We start from the raw sequence: 24830 nt of genomic DNA, 5'->3' as shown, positions 1-24830 counted from the left end.
GTTTTAAACAGTCATAACAGCTCCTACTTTTGAAGCCCTTTTGAGCCATTCAGAGATGTCATATAGCATGCAGGGGACTGCTGAGGGAAGCTGAATGTCACTGTTTGTAATTTTAACTGCACCAACTGTAACTTTTATACTATAACAGTGGAAAGCCTCAGGAAACTGTTTCTATGCAAAATTTAAGCCAGCCATGTGGAAAAAACTTAGGCCCCAATAAGTTTTATCACCAAACATATGTTAAAAAACGATTAAACATGCCAGCAAACGTTTTAAAACACATTTTTACAAGAGTATGTATCTCTATTAATAAGCCTGATACCAGTCGCTACCGCTGCATTTAAGGCTTTACTTACATTACTTCGGTATCAGCAGTATTTTCTTAGTCAATTCCATTCCTAGAAAAATATTTTACTGCACATACCTTATCTGCAGGAAAACCTGCACGCCATTCCCCCTCTGAAGTACCTCACTCCTCAGAATGTGTGAGAACAGCAAATGGATCTTAGTTACGTCTGCTAAGATCATAGAAAAACGCAGGCAGATTCTTCTTCCAAATACTGCCTGAGATAAACAGCACACTCCGGTGCCATTTAAAAATAACAAACTTTTGATTGAAGAATAAACTAAGTAGAAAGCACCACAGACTCTCACAACCTCCTATCTATGTTGAGGCTTGCAAGAGAATGACTGAATATGGCAGTTAAGGGAGGAGCTATATAGCAGCTTTGCTGTGGGTGGACTCTTGCAGCTTCCTGTTGGGAAGGAGAATATATTCCATAAGTAATGGATGATCCGTGGACTGGATACACTTAACAAGAGAAACATCTTTTTAAAAGCAGGAGGGGAGAGAACGGCACACCTGGTCTATCCCATTCCTTAGTAATTTCCGAAAACCTCTTAGGGACTGGAAAAACATCGGTGTAAACAGGTACTGCAAAGTATTTGTCCATTTTACACAATTTCTCTGGAACCACAATGGGGTCACAGTCATCCAGAGTCGCTAAGACCTCCCTAAGCAATAAGCGGAGGTGTTCAAGCTTAAATTTAAACGCTGTCATCTCAGAATCAGACTGAAGTAACGCCTTCCGAGTCTGAAATGTCACCCACAGATAGAAGCTCACCTGCCTCGGCTTCTGAGCATTGTGAGGGTATATCGGACACAGGCAATAAAGCTCTGTATTAATTCTAGCCCCAGAGCTGTCTCGCTTTCCTTGTAGCCCTGGCAGTTTGGAGAATACCTCTGAGGGTAGCATTCATAACTGCCGCCATGTCCTGTAAGGTAAAAGAATTAGACGCGCTAGATGTACTTGGCGTCACTTGAGCGGGAGTTATAGGTTCTGACACATGGGGAGAGTTAGATGGCATAATCCCCTGGAGATAAATCTTTAAGCACCATAACATGGTCTTTATAGTTTATAGAAATTTCAGTACATTTGGTACACATTCTAAGAGGGGGTTCCACAATGGCTTCCAAACATATTGAACAAGTTGTTTCCTCTATGTCAGACATGTTTAACAGACTAGTAATGAGACAAACAAGCGTGGAAAACACTTTAATAAAGGTGAAACAGTAATTAAACAAAAACTTTACTGTTCCTTTAAGAGAAAAAAAAAACTAGCACTTAAACTACAAAACAGTGAAAAAATACAGTAAAATCTTTGAAATTTTTACAGTGTGAATAAGGGACTAAAGCAGCATTGCACCCACTTGCAAATGGATGATTAACCCCTTAGGCCCCAAACCTGATTGAAAAACGTTAAACAATTGAGCACCATGCCACAGCTCTGCTGAGGCTCCTACCTGCCCTTAAATACGATTTTGTGCAGAAATAACCCCTTTGAAATGTTTCTCAGATGCCAGGGACTCTTCTAGGGAAGCTGGATGTCTCAGTCTGAATTAAAACTGCACAGTTAAAATAGGCCCCTCCCACCATTTACTGGATGTCAGCGGGGCCTTAAGAAAATACTCCTGGGAGTATCTGACTAGCCATGTGGAAACTAGGCCCCAAATAAAGACTTCTCCCTCAGAAAATAACTTCCTATTTTTGAAATCATGTAAACGTTTTGTCACTAAGCAATATGAATATTAACATGAGTATTAACCTGTTATGTAAGCATGATCCCAGTCGTTGTTAAATCACTGCATCTAGCTTACCTCAAATACACAAGGCTCTGTCAGCATTTTCTAGAACTTATTCCTCTCTCTAGAAATAAAAATACTGAACATACCTCAAAGCAGGTAATCTGCAGGCTGTTCCCCCAACTGAAGTTTTCCCATATTCATCAGTTATGTGTGAGAACAGCAATGGACCTTAGTTACAAACCGTTAAGATCATCAAATCTCCAGGCAGAATTCTTCTTCTAATTTCTGCCTGAGAGAAAAACAGTACAACGCCGGTACCGTTTAAAAATAACAAACTCTTGATTGAAGATAAAACTACACTAAGTCACCACATATCTATTGATACTTCCTTTCTTGTCGAGAGTTGCAAGAGAATGACTGTGAGTGGCAGTTAGGGGAGGAGCTATATAGACAGCTCTGCTGTGGGTGTCCTCTTGCAACTTCCTGTTGGGAAGGAGAATATCCCACAAGTAATGGATGAACCCGTGGACTAGATACACCTTACAAGAGAAAAAAAACCCACAAAAAAACAAACAAAACTCAGGACTAATTGGATTCATGGGAAGACTGTTACAATTAGAGATACTTGGATAATGCAATCTCCCATTATCAGACATTCTGACTGCAAGTGCACAATACACATTTTTCACACATTCTACATCAAGATATTTATAAAGCATGTTCTAGGACACTGTAAAAAAACAGCTTATATATCATTGTTTTTCTTAGAAAATCTAAACTTTTATTATACACACTTTAATACACAGAAAATAAAATGGGCAGAAGAAAGCAGACCATTTTTTACAACTGTACAAAAACAATAGAAAACATATGCTTTGCTATAGATGAAACATTTTACAAAAGATTCTGGTTGAAGGCTTTGGATCCCAACATTGCTTGATTAGATTAACTACCTTGCTCCCTATAACATTTACAAAATGATAGAGAAAGGCCTTTCAGCCGTATTTAACACATAAATATGAACCCAGCAAGAGAAATAAACCAGCCACTTTTACAAGACTTACTTGTAATTATTTAATATTTATGCAGTATCAAATTGAAAAGCTTTAAAACCGTATGCTTCCTTTACATTAGGAACAAAACACATGTTGTGCATTGCAGGAAAGACTATCACACTGCTCTACAGTGTAGCGCCTTGTCGGTCGCCAATTTTTCTTTACTCTAACACATGGACATTTTTACATCTTTCTGACCAAAGACTATTATTAATGTTTTAGTACAGTGATGACCATCCTGCTTACAGGACAACTTATGGAAAGCATTCTTGGGATTAAAAATGTGTATACAACTGCACATCATCTCGCACGAAAAACAAAGAAAATTGAAGAAAAACAAAACAAAAACAGTAGTACTCCCACATTACAAATAGAAAAATCAATTCTTCTAATGGAGAATTAAAGCATGGTAGTGATTCAGTGATAATGTAACGTTACAGAACGTTTATTTAGGGTTGGTCATTATAGTAAATACTTTAGGTACGATTATTTTTAAAGTGGTAGACTTGCTTTTCTGAAGGACATATGTGAGCTTGTCTAGAATATTTGAGAACTAAAAAATAAATTTTTTATCTACCCGAAATGCTTTTACATATACGGATCATGTTCTGACAATGCTGTGTGGTAGTTAGTAATTGGCAAATTGAATATATAAACAAAAAAACAAAAACCACACAAACCTCTATTGATGTGGATATATTTTGATACCTTAATAAAAACCTATTACTTTCTTGTTCGCTCTCGATATTCCTAAAAAAAGTACATATTTTAGGATTACTTTCATAAGACCACCCAGCTAAATAACCAGACATCACCAAAAGACTAAGGACTGAGGCTATACATAAAGATAAACATAAACCCAATAGATGGTAACAATTTTAAGTAATAACTACTGCATGAACACCCAATTGCCAGCAAAGAGATGCACACACAGAATTAAAAAAAAGATTGAGATACTAAATGTTCTGGTATTTTTGTTTTTACAGATGCAATGAGTGGTGCCAACAGCAGCCCAAGTTATACATAGTTTTTCATTGCAAAATATTTCAAATTCTGATGAGGAAAAAAAAAAAACCAACAAAATTTAAGAAAGTGGTTTCTGTATGGTGGCAGATCAAGGAAGCAGCTTAAAAAATAACAAAACAAAAAAAATCTACTGCAAGAAAATGTAAGCAAAAATATAGCTGTATCAATATTTATCACTTGGAAATTGGATTATAAAAAAATATAGTAACTGGCCACTAATTCCCTCGTTAAGTTTGCAGAAACGTTAGTACCCAGAAGGAAATCACTTTTGGCTTCATACAAATTCCCTTCCGTTGGATCCCAGCCACTACAAAAACGGTGATGGGCTGAATAAAAAAAATTCTGTGTTTCAGGTTTGGGGATTGTGTTGCTGTGCACTGGACTGATTGATTTACAAGTCTGATTTTGGTCCATAGAATAATCACATGGAATCCGTTACGATACATTTGTTATAGGCTTGTATTTTTTGAGTTTGGTCCACTGGCCAGTAGAATAGTTCATTTCAAACACTGTATCAACAAGCATTGTAGTGCTGCCTGTCCCATCTGCTTTCTGCAAAACTTCTGTATACTCGCTGAGTTTGATTTGGATCACATCACCCTGTTCTGGGCATGGATTTTCTGCAAAAAACGTAAGAAAAAATTAAAATCGGAAACATTTAAAAACTACACGTCAAATAGTTTTGGTTAACTTACAAAGTGTGCCAACTCATCATACAGATCTGTTTACTATGAACTATGTACATACATTTTATGCAAAGGCAGCACTTGTACAGCTAAGTTAAACAGTTTAACACTCCAGGTTTACAAAAAATTTTAACCCATTAAGCCATATGAACGTAGGTACTAAGTCACAGGGCAATTTGCCTAGTGTACCCTTTTGACGTAGTACCCACATCCAAACTTCTGCTGTGGTCACAGCTGTCAGCTTTGACAGCTGAGACTGCCTTCATATGGTAAGGAAGAACTGACACTGTGTCCTTGTCTGCATCGATTTGTGGTGGTGCTGTGGGAGGGAAGGCGGTTGGATAGCACATCACTTGAAAGGGGAAGGAGAGGGAGGAAGTGCATGCCCGCAGTAAATTTTTACTATTAGGGAGGGAGCCCCTACACTACAGAAAAAGTATATTATGAGAGGGGGCCCTACCGTATGATCGATTGGATAGGGGAAATGGGGAGGGTAAGCCGCCATACTATAGAAACAATATTCCTATTAATAAAATAAATCCAATTTATATTAACATTTATGTAAACTGGGTACTGGCAGAGACCATTGGGATGGGGGGGGGAGGTTAGAGAGCAGTTTGGCAGGAATCAGGGAGGTGGGAGAGTAAGGGGTGAGAAGATAGAATTTTTTTTTTTTTTTTTTTTAGAGAGGGACTTGTCTACTAGAAAAAGAAAATGTATGCTTACCTGATAAATGCATTTCTTTTTTGACCCGATGAGTCCACGGATCATCTTAATTACTAATGGGATATTCACCTCCTGGTCAGCAGGAGGCGACAAAGCATCACAGCAAAGTTGATAAATATCACATCCCCTCACTCCCAACCCACTCATTCGACTGAAGTAAAGGAGAGAAAGGAAGTAACAAGGTGCAGGTGTCTAAAGTTTATAATACCCAACAACCTGTCTCTTACAAAAACAGGGCGGGCCGTGGACTCATCGTGTCAAAACAAATTTATCAGGTAAGCATAAATTTTCTTTTCTTTTTAATGACACGATGGGTCCACGGATCATCTTAATTACTAATGGGAATCAATACCCAAGCTAGAGTACACAGATAAGGGAGGGACAAGACAGGGAACATAAACGGAAGGCACCACTGCTCGAAGAACCTATCTCCCAAAAGCGGCCTCAGTCGAGGCAAAAGTGTCAAATTTGTAGAACCTTCGAAAAGTGTGAAGAGAGGACCAAGTTGCAGCCGTGCAAATCTGTTCCACAGAAGCTTCATTCTTGAAAGCCCATGGAGGAAGCAACGGCCCTTGTGGAATGAGCCCCAACTCTCTCTGGAGTCTGCTGTCCAACAGTCTCATATGCAAAACGTAGGATACTCTTCAGCCAAAAAGAAAGTAGCCGTAGCTTCCTGTCCCTTACGTTTTCCTGAGAAAACAACAAAGCAAGCAGAAGACTGACAAAAGTCCTTAGTCGCCTACAGGTAAAACTAAAGCACGCACCACGTCCAAATTGTGCAGAAGCCGTTCCTTCTGAGAAGTAGGATTAGCACACAAGGAAGGAACAACAATCTCCTGATTAATGTTAATGTTAACAACCTTAGGAAGAAATCTTAATTTAGTACGTAAAAACTACCTTATCAGAATGCAAAATAAGGAAAGGGACTCAATGCAATGCAAAGAGCTCTGACACTCTGCGAGCAGAAGAAATAGCAACAAGAAATAAGACTTTCAAAGATAACAATTTAATATCTATGGAATGCCTAGGCTTAAACGGAGCCCCTTGAAGAACTTTAAGAAGGAATTCAAACTCTATGGAGGAGAAGCTGGCTTGAACACAGGTCTGATCCTGACTAAGGCCTGACCAAACAAATGTACGTCTGGGATGACCTCCAGACGAACCTGTAACAAAATAGACAACGCAGCTATGTCTTGTAGAAAATTGTAGGAATCCGATCCCTACTCCCTTTAAGAGTATCCTTTGGATTCGCACTAGTATAAATATTTACGCCATATCATATGGGTAAAGATTCCCTAGACACAGGCTTACGAGCCTGATTTATGGTCTCAATGACCAATTCCTAATCCACGCTTGTATAAAATAAAGCTTCCATCTTCCAGTAGATAACTTCAGGGAAAATATTTTCGGATAAAAGAAGGGTCCTTGACGTAGAAGGTCCTTCCTCCACAGAGACTCCCAGGTGGAAGACGCGACATGTCCCCCAGGACTGCATACCAATCCTGCGGACCACGCCGGTGAAATGAGAAACACAGACACCCTCTCCTGCTTAGTTCGAGCGAAGGCTCCAGGAGAATAATCAAATTGAGGAATTCCAAGGTAACGCGAAGGCGTCTATTAGAACAGCCTGAGGGATCTTTGACCTCAATCCGTACCTCAGGAGCTTGACATTTTGTCGAGAAGTCATGAAATTCAATTGCAACTGACCCCATTGAGAATCAGGCTGGAAAAGCAGTCCCAGGCGGAGTTCCCACTCCCCTGGGTAAAAAATCTACCTACTTATGAAGACCGCCTCTCAGAAGTCCTTTCTGGGATGTGGGTGGTCGACACAGTAATTGTGGGTGTCTGCCCACTGAACTATCTTGACTACTTCTGTCATAGCCAAGGAAACTCCAAGTCCCCCACAATGAAGTAAGATCCAACTTAAACCTAATAAACCCCGCCGAAGCTAGCTGAGGCCAGGCTAGGAGAGGATTGAAGATTACTCTCGTTTTTAAAATGATTATGGGAGGAACAAACTCCACCCGAGTCCATGTTCCCTGCTCTTAGAGGGCCCCAAACAGTTCCCCAGCCCTAAGGCTGGCAATCTTGTCACATTCACCCAGAAGAACTTCGGAAGCAGGTTCCCTGGGAGCAAAGATCCAGAGACAACGACCAAAGTATTCTTAACTGCTGAGAACTGAGGTGGAACGGCCAACTGGAAGGAAGTCCATTGCCGCTACCATCCCCAATTACCTCTCTGCACTGAGACAGTGTCTGGCGTGGTAGGCAAGAACTGAAAAATTCTTAAATTCCTGACAACTGTCAGCTTCATTGATGATGACACTAATATAGTTCTCCAAGAAACTTACCCTTGTAGTTGGAAAGGAGGAACTCTTTTCCAAAATAACATTCCATACAGTGCGTAATTCTGCTTGTTGAAAGGAAGGCGCCTGAACCAGAAAGTTGCCACTGCAATGTTCTGCAATCTGAGTACCACCAAAAGTGATTCCAGAACCCTTGAGAAAATTCTGAGAACTGTGGCCAGGCCGGAAAAAGTCACGAGTTGGAAAGGCAAACCTTAGAAATTTAAGATAGTCCTTGTTGATGGGAACATGCATTTAGTATGCATCCTTCAAATCCACTGTGGTCTTAATTGACCCTCTTGGACCAAGAAAGAATGGAAAGCTAGTTTCCCTCTTGAAATACGGCACTCTGAGAACCCCGAGTGGATTCTAAAATAGGTCTGAAGATTCCTTTCTTCTTGTGAACCATGAACAGATAGGAATAGCATCTCCGACCTCATTCCTGCATTGGACCAGGAACTGTCTCCCAGGTCGGAGAGGATCCGTACACAGTGTAAGAGCGCCTCTCCCTTTATCTGGTCTGCCGATAATCTTAAAGCAGTAACCTGCCCCTGGGAGGAAAGTCTTGAACTCTAATTTGTATCCCTGGACACAAATGTACACCCCCCATGTATCATGATCACAAAACCAAGTGTGATTGAAAAAGGAAAACTCGCCCTCTCACGGATCGGGTGCACTCCCCTCATGCTATATTTGATTCAACAGCAGGCTTCTTGGACTGTTTTCCCCTATTCTAAGCTTGATAGGGTCTCCAGGAAGGCTTAAACTGCTTCTGCTTGGGAGAAGGAGTGGAAGGAATAGAAACAGACAACGCATCAAAACCATTACGCCGCCGCACTGGAGACAGTAGCCATACCAACCGCAGGTTGACAAGGTAAACCCTCTAACTTCTATCCATAGGGTCCTTAAGGAACTACTATCCTTCCTTGGCTAGCGTGGAAATTCTCATTCACCCTGGGAATCGTCTTCCTTCTAAGGGTAGGAGAAAAATGGGTCTCTATAGCCATATCTAGTACAGGAAATACTTCCACCATGAAGGGCACATCACAATATTAGTATAATCTACTGGACTCTCTCGGCTAGACTACGCCGGTAGTGTCTGAGTCACCCAGAGAAGCTAAAACCTCCTCAAGTAGCAAATGGAGGTATTCAAGCTAAATCAGAAAGAAAACACTGAGAAAACTCAGGATCAGATAAATATGTTACCCCATCTAAGTCTAAGAATTCCTTATCAGATACTACCGAAGTATCTTCCCTCCTTCAGTTACTGGGAAGAAACATTCGGAATAGCTACAACTGAATCAATCACACTATTCTGAGTGAATATGCCCTCTGTTTTTCCCACGCTGTAGGGAAAAGTGCAAGACAATGCAAGGTCCTCTTGCACTTTTCCCTACAGCGTGGGAAAAACAGACAATGAAAGGTAACTCCAGGTGGAATGTGAGAGGAAACATAGGGCGCTGCATGTGGGCTATACATTTTATGGGACACCTTAGGAGAACTTTGTGGCATATGTTGACCATTGTCAATAGGCTCCTAAGCAGTATGCACCTTAGGAAGAGTAGGTTCAGAACAAATATCTCTTTAGCAATTAAAGATCTCTCAATAAATGAGAAATAGAAACGGATTGGTAGTACCACATTGGCATCCAAGCCTAAAACAAGAGACCCCTAGCAGGGTCTCTTGATCCATCCTGAGTCACAAAGGATGAATTAAACAAACAGCTGAAATTTTTTAATAAAAATTAACACATACAAAACGTTACTGTCTCTTTAAAATGTAACTTTAATTTTTGTGTGCAGAAGTAGGTTAACATTAGCACGCAAATATTGCAGAACCTATCTACACCTCAGCTTAATCTTGCTGAGGTGCACATCTGACCATCAGAAACCTAATACATTCCAAACTTTTTTTTTTTTTTTTTTAAATGTAACTTAAAATAAACATTGTGCCTAGAGATAGATTGCGCAGCCCAAATCGGCGCCAAACAATCTCCCGGTCGCCATTATTATGTTTAGATATAGGCCACAGGGAGCTAACTGAACCTTTGTGCAAAACCTTTTGCAAACCTGGGGGCAAATTGTGTAACCGCATGTTAGATAGCACCTTAGCCCATATGTGTGACCCAAACAACCACCTCCTACGGAGTACTTTTTATTTTGCTCGGCCCAGGTGATTAAAGCCCCCAGAGTAAAAGCCACCTTCTAGTCTCCTCAGCCCCAGTGACTGCTTACAACGTGCTGTCACAGGAATATATATATATATATATATATATATATATATATATATATATATATATATATATATATATATATATATATATATATATATATATATATATATATATATATATATATAAAATATAGAGAAAATAACTCATTGTGTAAACCATTTACAAATCTAAACAAGTCAGAAGACTTGCTTTAAACCCAGAAACTCTCTGACTACACTGTTTCCAATGCAGCAAAGGAATCTGGGTAAGATATGCAAATGAGGTTCACAATGACTCACCTTTTTACTTTTAGTCTGCTTTTTAAGACAGACTTCCCTTTATGCCATAGCACTGCTGCATTACACAGCTTTAATGCTTAGCTAGGGTTAGTACAGTGATTTAGACTAGTACAGTGATTTAGACCAATCCCAGGACAGCTGTTTCGTGGTTATTGCCACTCATCAGCTGGGAGTAGGTTAAATCACTGCTTGGTAAAGTTCATTTCTGGGGGAAATTCAACAACAATTAAAATTATGGGGAGGCGAAAAGTGTGTTTAAAATCCTCCACTAAATACAAAATATAGAGAAAATAACTCATTGTGTAAACCATTTACAAATCTAAACAAGTCAGAAGACTTGCTTTAAACCCAGAAACTCTCTGACTACACTGTTTCCAATGCAGCAAAGGAATCTGGGTAAGATATGCAAATGAGGTTCACAATGACTCACCTTTTTACTTTTAGTCTGCTTTTTAAGACAGACTTCCCTTTATGCCATAGCACTGCTGCATTACACAGCTTTAATGCTTAGCTAGGGTTAGTACAGTGACTCCTTTGCTGCATTGGAAACAGTGTAGTCAGAGAGTTTCTGGGTTTAAAGCAAGTCTTCTGACTTGTTTAGATTTGTAAATGGTTTACACAATGAGTTATTTTCTCTATATTTTGTATTTAGTGGAGGATTTTAAACACACTTTTCGCCTCCCCATAATTTTAATTGTTGTTGAATTTCCCCCAGAAATGAACTTTACCAAGCAGTGATTTAACCTACTCCCAGCTGATGAGTGGCAATAACCACGAAACAGCTGTCCTGGGATTGGTCTAAATCACTGTACTAGTCTAAATCACTGTACTAACCCTAGCTAAGCATTAAAGCTGTGTAATGCAGCAGTGCTATGGCATAAAGGGAAGTCTGTCTTAAAAAGCAGACTAAAAGTAAAAAGGTGAGTCATTGTGAACCTCATTTGCATATCTTACCCAGATTCCTTTGCTGCATTGGAAACAGTGTAGTCAGAGAGTTTCTGGGTTTAAAGCAAGTCTTCTGACTTGTTTAGATTTGTAAATGGTTTACACAATGAGTTATTTTCTCTATATTTTGTATTTAGTGGAGGATTTTAAACACACTTTTCGCCTCCCCATAATTTTAATTGTTGTTGAATTTCCCCCAGAAATGAACTTTACCAAGCAGTGATTTAACCTACTCCCAGCTGATGAGTGGCAATAACCACGAAACAGCTGTCCTGGGATTGGTCTAAATCACTGTACTAGTCTAAATCACTGTACTAACCCTAGCTAAGCATTAAAGCTGTGTAATGCAGCAGTGCTATGGCATAAAGGGAAGTCTGTCTTAAAAAGCAGACTAAAAGTAAAAAGGTGAGTCATTGTGAACCTCATTTGCATATCTTACCCAGATTCCTTTGCTGCATTGGAAACAGTGTAGTCAGAGAGTTTCTGGGTTTAAAGCAAGTCTTCTGACTTGTTTAGATTTGTAAATGGTTTACACAATGAGTTATTTTCTCTATATTTTGTATTTAGTGGAGGATTTTAAACACACTTTTCGCCTCCCCATAATTTTAATTGTTGTTAACATATATATATATATATATATATATGTTATGTCCCAATAAAGTGCTCCACTTCCTCTGAGATCTTCCCAGACCCAGAATAAAAAGTCGGCACTTACTTTTAAAATCTGCCCGACAGCAGGGCAGCTCACCAGGATTGAGAGGTCCTCTCCCTCACATAGCCCTGTGGAAAAAGGATAAAGCCTGAGTAATCTTACATAGGCTATCAGGAGTAGGGCAGCATAAATATACATGAGAGGCACAGTGAGAATTATGTCCCACAAGTTCCCATTGCTCTAAAGCCACCACTGCCCTACTGAAGAGACTGATGTTGACTACGGCTACACCCTAGAACAAAGCAGCACAATCTTGTACAGGTAGCCCTCAGTTTATGCCGGGGTTAGGTTCCAGAAGGAATGGTTGTAAATTGAAACCGTTGTAAATTGAAACCCAGTTTATAATGTAAGTCATTGGGAAGTGAGGGAGATAGGTTCCAGGCCCCTCTCAAAATTGTCATAACACCTAATACATTATTTTTAAAGCTTTGAAATTAAGACTTTAAATGCTAAACAGCATTATAAAAACGTAATAAAATAATCCAACAACACAGAATATAATTAAACTAAGTTAAATGAACAAAAACATTTGCTAAACAGCATTATAAACCCAATAAAATAATCATACAACAGACTTCACTTGCATTTTTCGGCAAACAGTTCTTTCTATGCATTCCAATCTGGACTGATTTATAGACCGGAAGATCTTGTTCCTTTGAAATCTGCTTGACAGCTCAGGTCTGGTTAAACTGATTAATTTCAGCTTGCTTGGCATTGCTGCAACAGAAGAGGACAGCTCCACCTACTGGCTATTTTAATAAATGCACTGCTTCTCAATGCTTTGCAATAGCAGTCACATGACTGGAAAAAAAGGTTGTTATTCTGAAACTGTGTAAATTGAACCGTTGTAAAACGAGGGCCACCTGTACTACTTTAAAAATAATAAACTCTTGATTGAAGAATCTTTTCTAACACCTAATTTACCACCTCCTTGCTCTTAAACGTAGGCAAAGAGAATGACTGGGTTGGAAGTGAGGGGAGGTGATATTTATCAGCTTTGCTGTGGTGCTCTTTGCCGCCTCCTGCTGACCAGGAGGTGAATATCCCATTAGTAATTGAGATGAACCGTGGACTCATGTTATTAAAAAGAAATAAAATGTACTAGATTTTCTTTTTAATTTTGTATATAATGTAACATCCTCAAGCAGATCCTCATGTGTTTTTTTTTTTTTTTTTTTTTAAAGAACAAGACCAGCAACAGACTATTCTCTTTCAAATGAGGGTTCTTGGAGGTTTGTAGCTGGTAAGAGCTGAGATCAAGGATTTGAATAGCCTACCCCCACATTACCCTTTTGCAGCTACTTGGTTCAGCCCCTTTATGACATCACCACGTGACATCTGCTCTTTCATGAAGCCTAGGAGTGCCTCCCACCAGGCCATAAATAATCCCCAGACTGTAGTGCGGGGGGGAATTACCGTTAAAACGCTTGCCATGTCATGCACATTGAAGGGGTTAAAGGGCCATTATAATTGAAAAATGACATGCTCTAATCCGGTAGAGCATGTAATTTTAAGCCTATCAGCACTGCAGTACTGTGAGTCTACCGCTGCAAAAAGGGTTAAACACATAGAAGTACTGGTCTGGACCAGCGGAGCACTGCTGGTCCTGTGTTGAACTGACCGCTGATCTAATCAGCAGCACTAGTCACACGACTCAAGTGTCCAACTAGCGCTGTTTGGATCAAAGGCAATTTCTGCTCGGGTCTAGCAGTGCACCATGAGTATTTCTACTGTGTTTTAGCCCATTGCTGGGGTTAACAAATGGTACTGCGGGGTCAATAGGCTTAGAATGACATGCACTAAACTGATTACAGAATGTCATTTTTCAATTATAAAATGGCCCTTCAAGTAAAAAAAAATATGTTATATGATATTTTTAAACTAGAGTGGCAATGGTAAAACTTCTGTCCATGTGCTATATATTACCTCTTGAACCTGCCATAAAACCAAGTATAAGAGCCTTCTCCGGCCTTGTGACTCGATTTGCCGTCTTGAACATTTCTTGTGCAGCATACATCTGCTCCCTCTGTAAATAAAATATTTCTATTAGGAAAGTCTTAATACACACTTATTAAAATAAAGTTTATAACAGTTTTGCCACAAAAAGAGCGGTAACCTGCATATACTGTGGCTTGTACAGGTATTTTTTGGCTATTACACTACAGAATGAACACAGACACACCGACACTTTGCTGGGATACAACCTCTGAAATGTTCCTATTCATTCATCGTTCGTCAATTTAGAAGTACTTAAAAGGGACATAAAACACAATTTTTTTTTCTTTAAGAGAGCATGTGATTTTTAAACAACTTTCCAATTTACTTCTATTTCATTTGCAACCTTCTCTTGTTATCCTTTGCGGAAAGATTTATCTAGGTAAGCTAAGGAGCAGCAAAGAACCTAGGTTCTAGCTGATAGATATACACACTGATAGTCATTGGCTCATCCATGTGTTTGTTAGAAACCAGTAGTGCATTGCTGCTCTTTCAACAAATGATACCAAGAGAATTAAGCAAATTTGATAATAGAAGTAAACTAAAAGTTGTTAAAAATTGTATGTTTTACCTAAATCATGAAAGAACATTTTTGGGTTTTATGTCCCTTTAAAATAGGTGTTCTGTGTATTCTATGGCTCTTGCTCTCTCTTCACCTTCTATAGCTTAAAGGACTATGAAGCCCAAAATTTAGTTTATGCTTCAGAGAGAGCAGGTTCTTCGTTCTCTTTTTATCTTTTGTTGGCAGAGACGTATGTTTAGGAGCTGGACCTTTACCGAAGCACTATATGGCAGCACTATTTCCTGCCATGTAGTGCTCCAATATGCCTACCTAGGTATCCCTTAAATATCATGGTAACTAAGCAGATTTGATAATTATATTGGAAACCTTTTTAAAATGGTGTGCTCTGAATCAAAAAAGAAAACCATTGTTGGGTTTCATATCCCTTTAACATTTAAAATAGGTGGTGGTCTTTTATTAAAATAAAAGAAATAAAAAATAAAGACAAAAACGCATATATACACACACAATTTTTCTCACTGTAATTTTTAATTGTGTTTTTCTTTATTAAAGGGAGCTTAGGAAAAAGCCAGTACTTACTGTGAGCGAGAGGCTTTTCTTGGGTTGAGGTTGTGTCTGGGTGGTGAGCTGAGGTGCTTGCGCTGCTGGGGTCACTACAGGGGGTGCAGGAGGCGTAAGTGGAGAGGTAGGAGTAGCTGCAGGAGTAGGTACAGTAGCTGCTGCATTGGAGTTGCTGTTGTACATTGGAGTCCTTTGTTTAAACTGCGTAGGAAGAGTAGTGTTGGAAGGTGTAGGCTCTTCAGGCTGTCTTGTAGTTTGCAAAGCTTCACGTATAGATCCAGCTGTAATTAAATAAATATAGGTTTATCTTAATCTACTGTTTATGTGGATAAGGTAGTTCATCAAGCTTTGCTATATGCGGATTAATAAGATGAAATTCCATGATAATTCTCTGACCAATAAAAACAGAATTTATGTTTACCTGATAAATTACTTTCTCCAACGGTGTGTCCGGTCCACGGCGTCATCCTTACTTGTGGGATATTCTCTTCCCCAACAGGAAATGGCAAAGAGCCCAGCAAAGCTGGTCACATGATCCCTCCTAGGCTCCGCCTACCCCAGTCATTCGACCGACGTTAAGGAGGAATATTTGCATAGGAGAAACCATATGGTACCGTGGTGACTGTAGTTAAAGAAAATAAATTATCAGACCTGATTAAAAAACCAGGGCGGGCCGTGGACCGGACACACCGTTGGAGAAAGTAATTTATCAGGTAAACATAAATTCTGTTTTCTCCAACATAGGTGTGTCCGGTCCACGGCGTCATCCTTACTTGTGGGAACCAATACCAAAGCTTTAGGACACGGATGAAGGGAGGGAGCAAATCAGGTCACCTAAATGGAAGGCACCACGGCTTGCAAAACCTTTCTCCCAAAAATAGCCTCAGAAGAAGCAAAAGTATCAAACTTGTAAAATTTGGTAAAAGTGTGCAGTGAAGACCAAGTCGCTGCCCTACATATCTGATCAACAGAAGCCTCGTTCTTGAAGGCCCATGTGGAAGCCACAGCCCTAGTGGAATGAGCTGTGATTCTTTCGGGAGGCTGCCGTCCGGCAGTCTCGTAAGCCAATCTGATGATGCTTTTAATCCAAAAAGAGAGAGAGGTAGAAGTTGCTTTTTGACCTCTCCTTTTACCGGAATAAACAACAAACAAGGAAGATGTTTGTCTAAAATCCTTTGTAGCATCTAAATAGAATTTTAGAGCGCGAACAACATCCAAATTGTGCAACAAACGTTCCTTCTTTGAAACTGGTTTCGGACACAGAGAAGGTACGATAATCTCCTGGTTAATGTTTTTGTTAGAAACAACTTTTGGAAGAAAACCAGGTTTAGTACGTAAAACCACCTTATCTGCATGGAACACCAGATAAGGAGGAGAACACTGCAGAGCAGATAATTCTGAAACTCTTCTGGCAGAAGAAATTGCAACTAAAAACAAAACTTTCCAAGATAATAATTTAATATCAACGGAATGCAAGGGTTCAAACGGAACCCCCTGAAGAACTGAAAGAACTAAATTGAGACTCCAAGGAGGAGTCAAAGGTTTGTAAACAGGCTTAATTCTAACCAGAGCCTGAACAAAAGCTTGAACATCTGGCACAGCAGCCAGTTTTTTGTGAAGTAACACCGACAAGGCAGAAATCTGTCCCTTTAGGGAACTTGCAGATAATCCTTTTTCCAATCCTTCTTGAAGGAAGGATAGGATCCTAGGAATCTTAACCTTGTCCCAAGGGAATCCATTAGATTCACACCAACAGATATATTTTTTCCAAATTTTGTGGTAAATCTTTCTAGTTACAGGCTTTCTGGCCTGAACAAGAGTATCGATAACAGAATCTGAGAACCCTCGCTTCGATAAAATCAAGCGTTCAATCTCCAAGCAGTCAGCTGGAGTGAAACCAGATTCGGATGTTCGAACGGACCCTGAGCAAGAAGGTCTCGTCTCAAAGGTAGCTTCCAAGGTGGAGCCGATGACATATTCACCAGATCTGCATACCAAGTCCTGCGTGGCCACGCAGGAGCTATCAAGATCACCGACGCCCTCTCCTGATTGATCCTGGCTACCAGCCTGGGGATGAGAGGAAAGGGCGGGAACACATAAGCTAGTTTGAAGGTCCAAGGTGCTACTAGTGCATCCACTAGAGCCGCCTTGGGATCCCTGGATCTGGACCCGTAGCAAGGAACTTTGAAGTTCTGACGAGAGGCCATCAGATCCATGTCTGGAATGCCCCACAGCTGAGTGACTTGGGCAAAGATTTCCGGATGGAGTTCCCACTCCCCCGGATGCAATGTCTGACGACTCAGAAAATCCGCTTCCCAATTTTCCACTCCTGGGATGTGGATAGCAGACAGGTGGCAGGAGTGAGACTCCGCCCATAGAATGATTTTGGTCACTTCTTCCATCGCTAGGGAACTCCTTGTTCCCCCCTGATGGTTGATGTACGCAACAGTTGTCATGTTGTCTGATTGAAACCGTATGAACTTGGCCCTCGCTAGCTGAGGCCAAGCCTTGAGAGCATTGAATATCGCTCTCAGTTCCAGAATATTTATCTGTAGAAGAGATTCTTCCCGAGACCAAAGACCCTGAGCTTTCAGGGATCCCCAGACCGCGCCCCAGCCCATCAGACTGGCGTCGGTCGTGACAATGACCCACTCTGGTCTGCGGAATGTCATCCCTTGTGACAGGTTGTCCAGGGACAGCCACCAACGGAGTGAGTCTCTGGTCCTCTGATTTACTTGTATCTTCGGAGACAAGTCTGTATAGTCCCCATTCCACTGACTGAGCATGCACAGTTGTAATGGTCTTAGATGAATGCGCGCAAAAGGAACTATGTCCATTGCCGCTACCATCAACCCGATCACTTCCATGCACTGAGCTATGGAAGGAAGAGGAACGGAATGAAGTATCCGACAAGAGTCTAGAAGTTTTGTTTTTCTGGCCTCTGTTAGAAAAATCCTCATTTCTAAGGAGTCTATAATTGTTCCCAAGAAGGGAACCCTTGTTGACGGGGATAGAGAACTCTTTTCCACGTTCACTTTCCATCCGTGAGATCTGAGAAAGGCCAGGACGATGTCCGTGTGAGCCTTTGCTTGAGGAAGGGACGACGCTTGAATCAAAATGTCGTCCAAGTAAGGTACTACAGCAATGCCCCTTGGTCTTAGCACAGCTAGAAGGGACCCTAGTACCTTTGTGAAAATCCTTGGAGCAGTGGCTAATCCGAAAGGAAGCGCCACGAACTGGTAATGTTTGTCCAGGAATGCGAACCTTAGGAACCGATGATGTTCCTTGTGGATAGGAATATGTAGATACGCATCCTTTAAATCCACCGTGGTCATGAATTGACCTTCCTGGATGGAAGGAAGAATAGTTCGAATGGTTTCCATCTTGAACGATGGAACCTTGAGAAACTTGTTTAAGATCTTGAGATCTAAGATTGGTCTGAACGTTCCCTCTTTTTTGGGAACTATGAACAGATTGGAGTAGAACCCCATCCCTTGTTCTCTTAATGGAACAGGATGAATCACTCCCATTTTTAACAGGTCTTCTACACAATGTAAGAATGCCTGTCTTTTTATGTGGTCTGAAGACAACTGAGACCTGTGGAACCTCCCCCTTGGGGGAAGTCCCTTGAATTCCAGAAGATAACCTTGGGAGACTATTTCTAGCGCCCAAGGATCCAGAACATCTCTTGCCCAAGCCTGAGCGAAGAGAGAGAGTCTGCCCCCCACCAGATCCGGTCCCGGATCGGGGGCCAACATTTCATGCAGTCTTGGTAGCAGTGGCAGGTTTCTTGGCCTGCTTTCCTTTGTTCCAGCCTTGCATTGGTCTCCAAGCTGGCTTGGCTTGAGAAGTATTACCCTCTTGCTTAGAGGACGTAGCACCTTGGGCTGGTCCGTTTCTACGAAAGGGACGAAAATTAGGTTTATTTTTTGCCTTGAAAGGCCGATCCTGAGGAAGGGCGTGGCCCTTACCCCCAGTGATATCAGAGATAATCTCTTTCAAGTCAGGGCCAAACAGCGTTTTCCCCTTGAAAGGAATGTTAAGTAGCTTGTTCTTGGAAGACGCATCAGCCGACCAAGATTTCAACCAAAGCGCTCTGCGCGCCACAATAGCAAACCCAGAATTCTTAGCCGCTAACCTAGCCAATTGCAAAGTGGCGTCGAGGGTGAAAGAATTAGCCAATTTGAGAGCATTGATTCTGTCCATAATCTCCTCATAAGGAGGAGAATCACTATCGACCGCCTTTATCAGCTCATCGAACCAGAAACATGCGGCTGTAGCGACAGGGACAATGCATGAAATTGGTTGTAGAAGGTAACCCTGCTGAACAAACATCTTTTTAAGCAAACCTTCTAATTTTTTATCCATAGGATCTTTGAAAGCACAACTATCCTCTATGGGTATAGTGGTGCGTTTGTTTAAAGTGGAAACCGCTCCCTCGACCTTGGGGACTGTCTGCCATAAGTCCTTTCTGGGGTCGACCATAGGAAACAATTTTTTAAATATGGGGGGAGGGACGAAAGGAATACCTGGCCTCTCCCATTCTTTATTAACAATGTCCGCCACCCGCTTGGGTATAGGAAAAGCTTCTGGGAGCCCCGGCACCTCTAGGAACTTGTCCATTTTACATAGTTTCTCTGGGATGACCAACTTGTCACAATCATCCAGAGTGGATAATACCTCCTTAAGCAGAATGCGGAGATGTTCCAACTTAAATTTAAATGCAATCACATCAGGTTCAGCCTGTTGAGAAATGTTCCCTGAATCAGTAATTTCTCCCTCAGACAAAACCTCCCTGGCCCCATCAGACTGGGTTAGGGGCCCTTCAGAGATATTAATATCAGCGTCGTCATGCTCTTCAGTATCTAAAACAGAGCAGCCGCGCTTACGCTGACAAGTGTTTATTTTGGCTAAAATGTTTTTGACAGAATTATCCATTACAGCCGTTAATTGTTGCATAGTAAGGAGTATTGGCGCGCTAGATGTACTAGGGGCCTCCTGAGTGGGCAAGACTCGTGTAGACGAAGGAGGGAATGATGCAGTACCATGCTTACTCCCCTCACTTGAGGAATCATCTTGGGCATCATTGTCATTATCACATAAATCACATTTATTTAAATGAATAGGAATTCTGGCTTCCCCACATTCAGAACACAGTCTATCTGGTAGTTCAGACATGTTAAACAGGCATAAACTTGATAACAAAGTACAAAAACGTTTTAAAATAAAACCGTTACTGTCACTTTAAATTTTAAACTGAACACACTTTATTACTGCAATTGCGAAAAAACATGAAGGAATTGTTCAAAATTTATCAAATTTTCACCACAGTGTCTTAAAGCCTTAAAAGTATTGCACACCAAATTTGGAAGCTTTAACCCTTAAAATAACGGAACCGGAGCCGTTTTAAACTTTAACCCCTTTACAGTCCCTGGTATCTGCTTTGCTGAGACCCAACCAAGCCCAAAGGGGAATACGATACCAAATGACGCCTTCAGAAAGTCTTTTCTAAGTATCAGAGCTCCTCTCACATGCGACTGCATGCCATGCCTCTCAAAAACAAGTGCGCCACACCGGCGCGAAAATGAGGCTCTGCTTATGCTTTGGGAAAGCCCCTAAGGAATAAGGTGTCTAATACAGTGCCTGCCGATATTATTATATCAAAATACCCAGATAAAATGATTCCTCAAGGCTAAATATGTGTTAATAATGAATCGATTTAGCCCAGAAAAAGTCTACAGTCTTAATAAGCCCTTGTGAAGCCCTTATTTACGATCGTAATAAACATGGCTTACCGGATCCCATAGGGAAAATGACAGCTTCCAGCATTACATCGTCTTGTTAGAATGTGTCATACCTCAAGCAGCAAGAGACTGCACACTGTTCCCCCAACTGAAGTTAATTGCTCTCAACAGTCCTGTGTGGAACAGCCATGGATTTTAGTTACGGTTGCTAAAATCATTTTCCTCATACAAACAGAAATCTTCATCTCTTTTCTGTTTCTGAGTAAATAGTACATACCAGCACTATTTCAAAATAACAAACTCTTGATTGAATAATAAAAACTACAGTTAAACACTAAAAAACTCTAAGCCATCTCCGTGGAGATGTTGCCTGTACAACGGCAAAGAGAATGACTGGGGTAGGCGGAGCCTAGGAGGGATCATGTGACCAGCTTTGCTGGGCTCTTTGCCATTTCCTGTTGGGGAAGAGAATATCCCACAAGTAAGGATGACGCCGTGGACCGGACACACCTATGTTGGAGAAATACAAATTGACAAAAGCACCCAAGTGTGATAAATGGTCTCCTTACGCTCATTCTTTAGTCTGCTAAATTAAAGGACATGAATATTTAAATATTATTGCACTACAATGCTTGAAATCTAAAGTTAGTATCTCACCACTAGAGAGAATTCGAATGCAATTTCATCAACTCTTACACTAATATTTACCATAATAAAAAAAAAAAAAGGATTTCAGAAGAAAGGGGGTGGGGGGAGTACAAAGCTATGTTTTACATGGTCTTTTAATAACTTGTCAGTTTAAACGTAACTATATTTATACGGTTCACATTCTAAGATAATGCATCATCTCTTCCACAAAGCAGGTAGTTTATTTATTTTAGCTTTGTAAGTAGCCAATTCCTTCTCAGTTGATCATAGATTACATCATAGGAGAGTGTGGTTATGTATATCTAACATACCTTGCTGTGCATCAGAGGTCGGGATATATGAAGACGATGGTACAACACTGGGGGTAGCTGGCAAGTAGCTTGTAGAGGGAAGAGCACTTTCATTGTTCAGGGCACCAAGTTTCTGTAGAGAAAACCAAACTTATGTTAAGATTGTATTCAACATATTAAAAAAACCAAAATCAAATTGTATATGTCAATTATATTTCAGTATAAAGAAAACCTGAAGATTAGTGAGCTAGGGCATTTAAATTTAATCAATTGCCCTCCTACTAGCAATATTTTGAGACAAAAAAAAATTGCTTTGGAGCAATATAGTGTTGCTCTCTCATACTTGCTTACAGCAAGTTGGGAAGCAATGGACATACAGCTTTGAGGTGGTGGAGATAAAAATCACCCTTAAGTGGTACATTTGTGGCGATGGATAGGCCCTACTTTTGCAGGAATGGGGCTCAATTTTGTTGTGCAATGGAAAATCAATGTGGCAGATGTGCAGTGCTCACTCCCTGTGAAGATGGGGGAAAGCTACCCTAGTTAGGAATCATGTCCGTCAGTCTTATAAAATTGAGCCCAATGGCTTTGGTCTAGTATGAATTCCCTTACATCAGGGCTTGACAAACCCAGGGGCAAGGACATCAAAGGCTCCTTAAAATTGGGCCCTGGCAGACTGGTTTGGAGCCCTCAAGCTGCCCCTGGATTCCCCCCCAAATTACCCTTGCCGACCGCACTGAATTTTGTCTGGTGATGCTGTATTTTTTTTTTTAGGTCACATAGAAGGGAAATTCAAGTCAGATATTTACACACAGCCAGTAGTACACAGAGGCAGGAAAGGCTGTGTTTAGGGTTAGCAAATCTAGCTAAAAAAACACGCCCAGAAAGTTTTGGAACTCAAATTCACCAGGGTCTGGCTGAGTGATGTCAGAGTGTAGCCATGTGTGCTGCTCTGAAGTATGCACCATCTTGCTCTGCTACCTTGGAGTCAGGGACCAACAGGATGAGCATGCTGATCGGCTTATATATGAATGCTACAGTCTTTGAACATAGCGGCACTGACGGGGTGGGAAGATGCACAGAATGTGCTGGGGTTCCCAACTTGCATAATACTTATTTTAGGGCTGTTGCGTGGGCCTTTATTTGGCTGGAAGTGAGCGCAATTAAGTAGAGTCAAGGGATGTGACAAAAGCATTTACATGTCAGTGGTTTATGGCTGACTCCTTAAGATGCTGTAACAATGACTGTACCTCAGCACTGAAAAGGTTTTCTATTCAGATGCATCCTGCTCTTTACTGAATCATTGCAGAATCTTCTGTGCACTGTGGAAGCTAATAAGGGGTAAGGGGCTCTTGAAGACAACCTATTTCATCCCCCGAAGTATAGAAAGGGTCATAGTGCAGTTGAATACTATGCACCAATAACAGAGCAACTGCCTAGATCGCCTAACACAGACTTAAAAAGGGTTTGCTTTGATCTAAACAGAAAATACACCACGCGCGCACACACACTCTTTTTGGAGGTATCAAAATGGCTGCTAGAGAAACAAGTAATTTACAAAAACTTAGCACTAACTTCAAAACGTATCAGGCATTTATCACAAATGCTGTAAACCAGCTTTGTGGCCATCAAAATACCACAGGTCTAAATCTTTATTTAATATTAGGTTTTCATTTAATACTTATACAATATAAAAACACAATTTATGCTTACCTGATAAATTTATTTCTCTTGTGGTGTATCTAGTCCACGGATCATCCATTACTTGTTGGGAAGGAGTATATCCCACAAGTAATGGATGATCCGTGGACTGGATACACCTTACAAGAGAAATAATCACTTGGCTGTTCCTACATTTTTAAAATGGCTCCTAGATTTTGGACAAATTTGTCAAGCACTACCTTACGAAGTATTTTGGTAGCCAATGGGTTTTAGGAATCAAAATGATTCTTAAAATGAAGAGAAACATTCACCCCCCCCAACTCCACTTACCTGAGTAGAGACAAGGCCAGCAGCATAATCAGGGGTAGCATTTTCAACAACAGTTTCCTCTTTTGGTGGTTTTTCCACAACTTCTGTTTCTATGAATGAAAAAACACCTTCGCTTAGTTGAGATCATTGTCAAGCAAGAGCAGCTTGCTTTAAATTGTTCAATACGTCTGTTATTGCACAGTAGGTAAATAGATGACAAATTGCACTTACCAACTGTCTTTCGTCTTCTCTTAGCTTCCCGGCCAGCTCCTACTGCATCAAGTTCAGATATATCTAATAACTAAGAATAGGAACCATTAATTACTGCATATTGTTCAGTATTAATACAGGTAAAAAAACCAAAAAAAAACCAAACGTTCTACAAACTGTTTGGAACCAGAAAAGGTTTAGATTTCAGAATATTAAGGATTGTTTAATATTTGCATCTGTAAAATGTGACAGCTAAAATAGTTCTTATTATATATAGTAATTTAAACAATCTTAAACTTGTAATACAGCTTATACATGCAACCTAAGGGCAGTTTAATATCATAGAGCTGAAACAACTAATCGTCATAATCGATAATAATCGATTATGAAAATAGTTGTCAACGAATCTCATAATCGATTAATCGATTAGTTGGTTTGCAATTAGTTGGTCTGTGCACAACACCAGCTGCTTCACTCCAATGAACTCCTGCATATGGTATTGTATAGTTAGGTCCTTAGCCTAAAGGACGTCTACAGACGTCTACTTTTCACTTTTTCAGGACAGTATACGTTTACAACTACCCCATGCTTATGTGCAACCCAGATATAATAGTCATCATTTGGATTGTTTATATTAAATTTGTTGATTTGGAACTATGCTTTTCCTGATATAGTGCGAAGCTTGTTGTTTACACCTTGACCCTAGATTGATGGGAGTTATTTAAATTGATGTGCACTATTAACTGTTTGCACAATTAGCGTATTGCTTGCTATTGCTGATTATATGTACTGTATA

General features: G+C 40.5%; 1 protein-coding gene across 1 annotated transcript in view; it reads right to left on the bottom strand.

Moving 5' to 3' along the window:
* Nucleotides 1-2841: 2841 nt before the first annotated feature.
* NELFA (negative elongation factor complex member A) overlaps nucleotides 2842-24830 on the bottom strand; it is a 76479-nt gene continuing 54490 nt past the window's right edge. The window contains exons 6-11 of the mRNA XM_053704214.1: nucleotides 24056-24125; nucleotides 23846-23934; nucleotides 21875-21986; nucleotides 15190-15452; nucleotides 14019-14118; nucleotides 2842-4787 (exon numbers count right to left, since the gene is read on the bottom strand). Coding sequence (XP_053560189.1) covers nucleotides 4603-4787; nucleotides 14019-14118; nucleotides 15190-15452; nucleotides 21875-21986; nucleotides 23846-23934; nucleotides 24056-24125 — 819 coding nt within the window. The 3' untranslated portion in view covers nucleotides 2842-4602. The remainder of the gene's footprint in view (nucleotides 4788-14018; nucleotides 14119-15189; nucleotides 15453-21874; nucleotides 21987-23845; nucleotides 23935-24055; nucleotides 24126-24830) is intronic.

This window comes from Bombina bombina, chromosome 2 (assembly GCF_027579735.1).
Source record: "Bombina bombina isolate aBomBom1 chromosome 2, aBomBom1.pri, whole genome shotgun sequence".
Classification (NCBI taxonomy): domain Eukaryota; kingdom Metazoa; phylum Chordata; class Amphibia; order Anura; family Bombinatoridae; genus Bombina; species Bombina bombina.
Note: the sequence above shows the minus strand (reverse complement) of the source record. Positions and strands in the feature narration are given on the sequence as shown.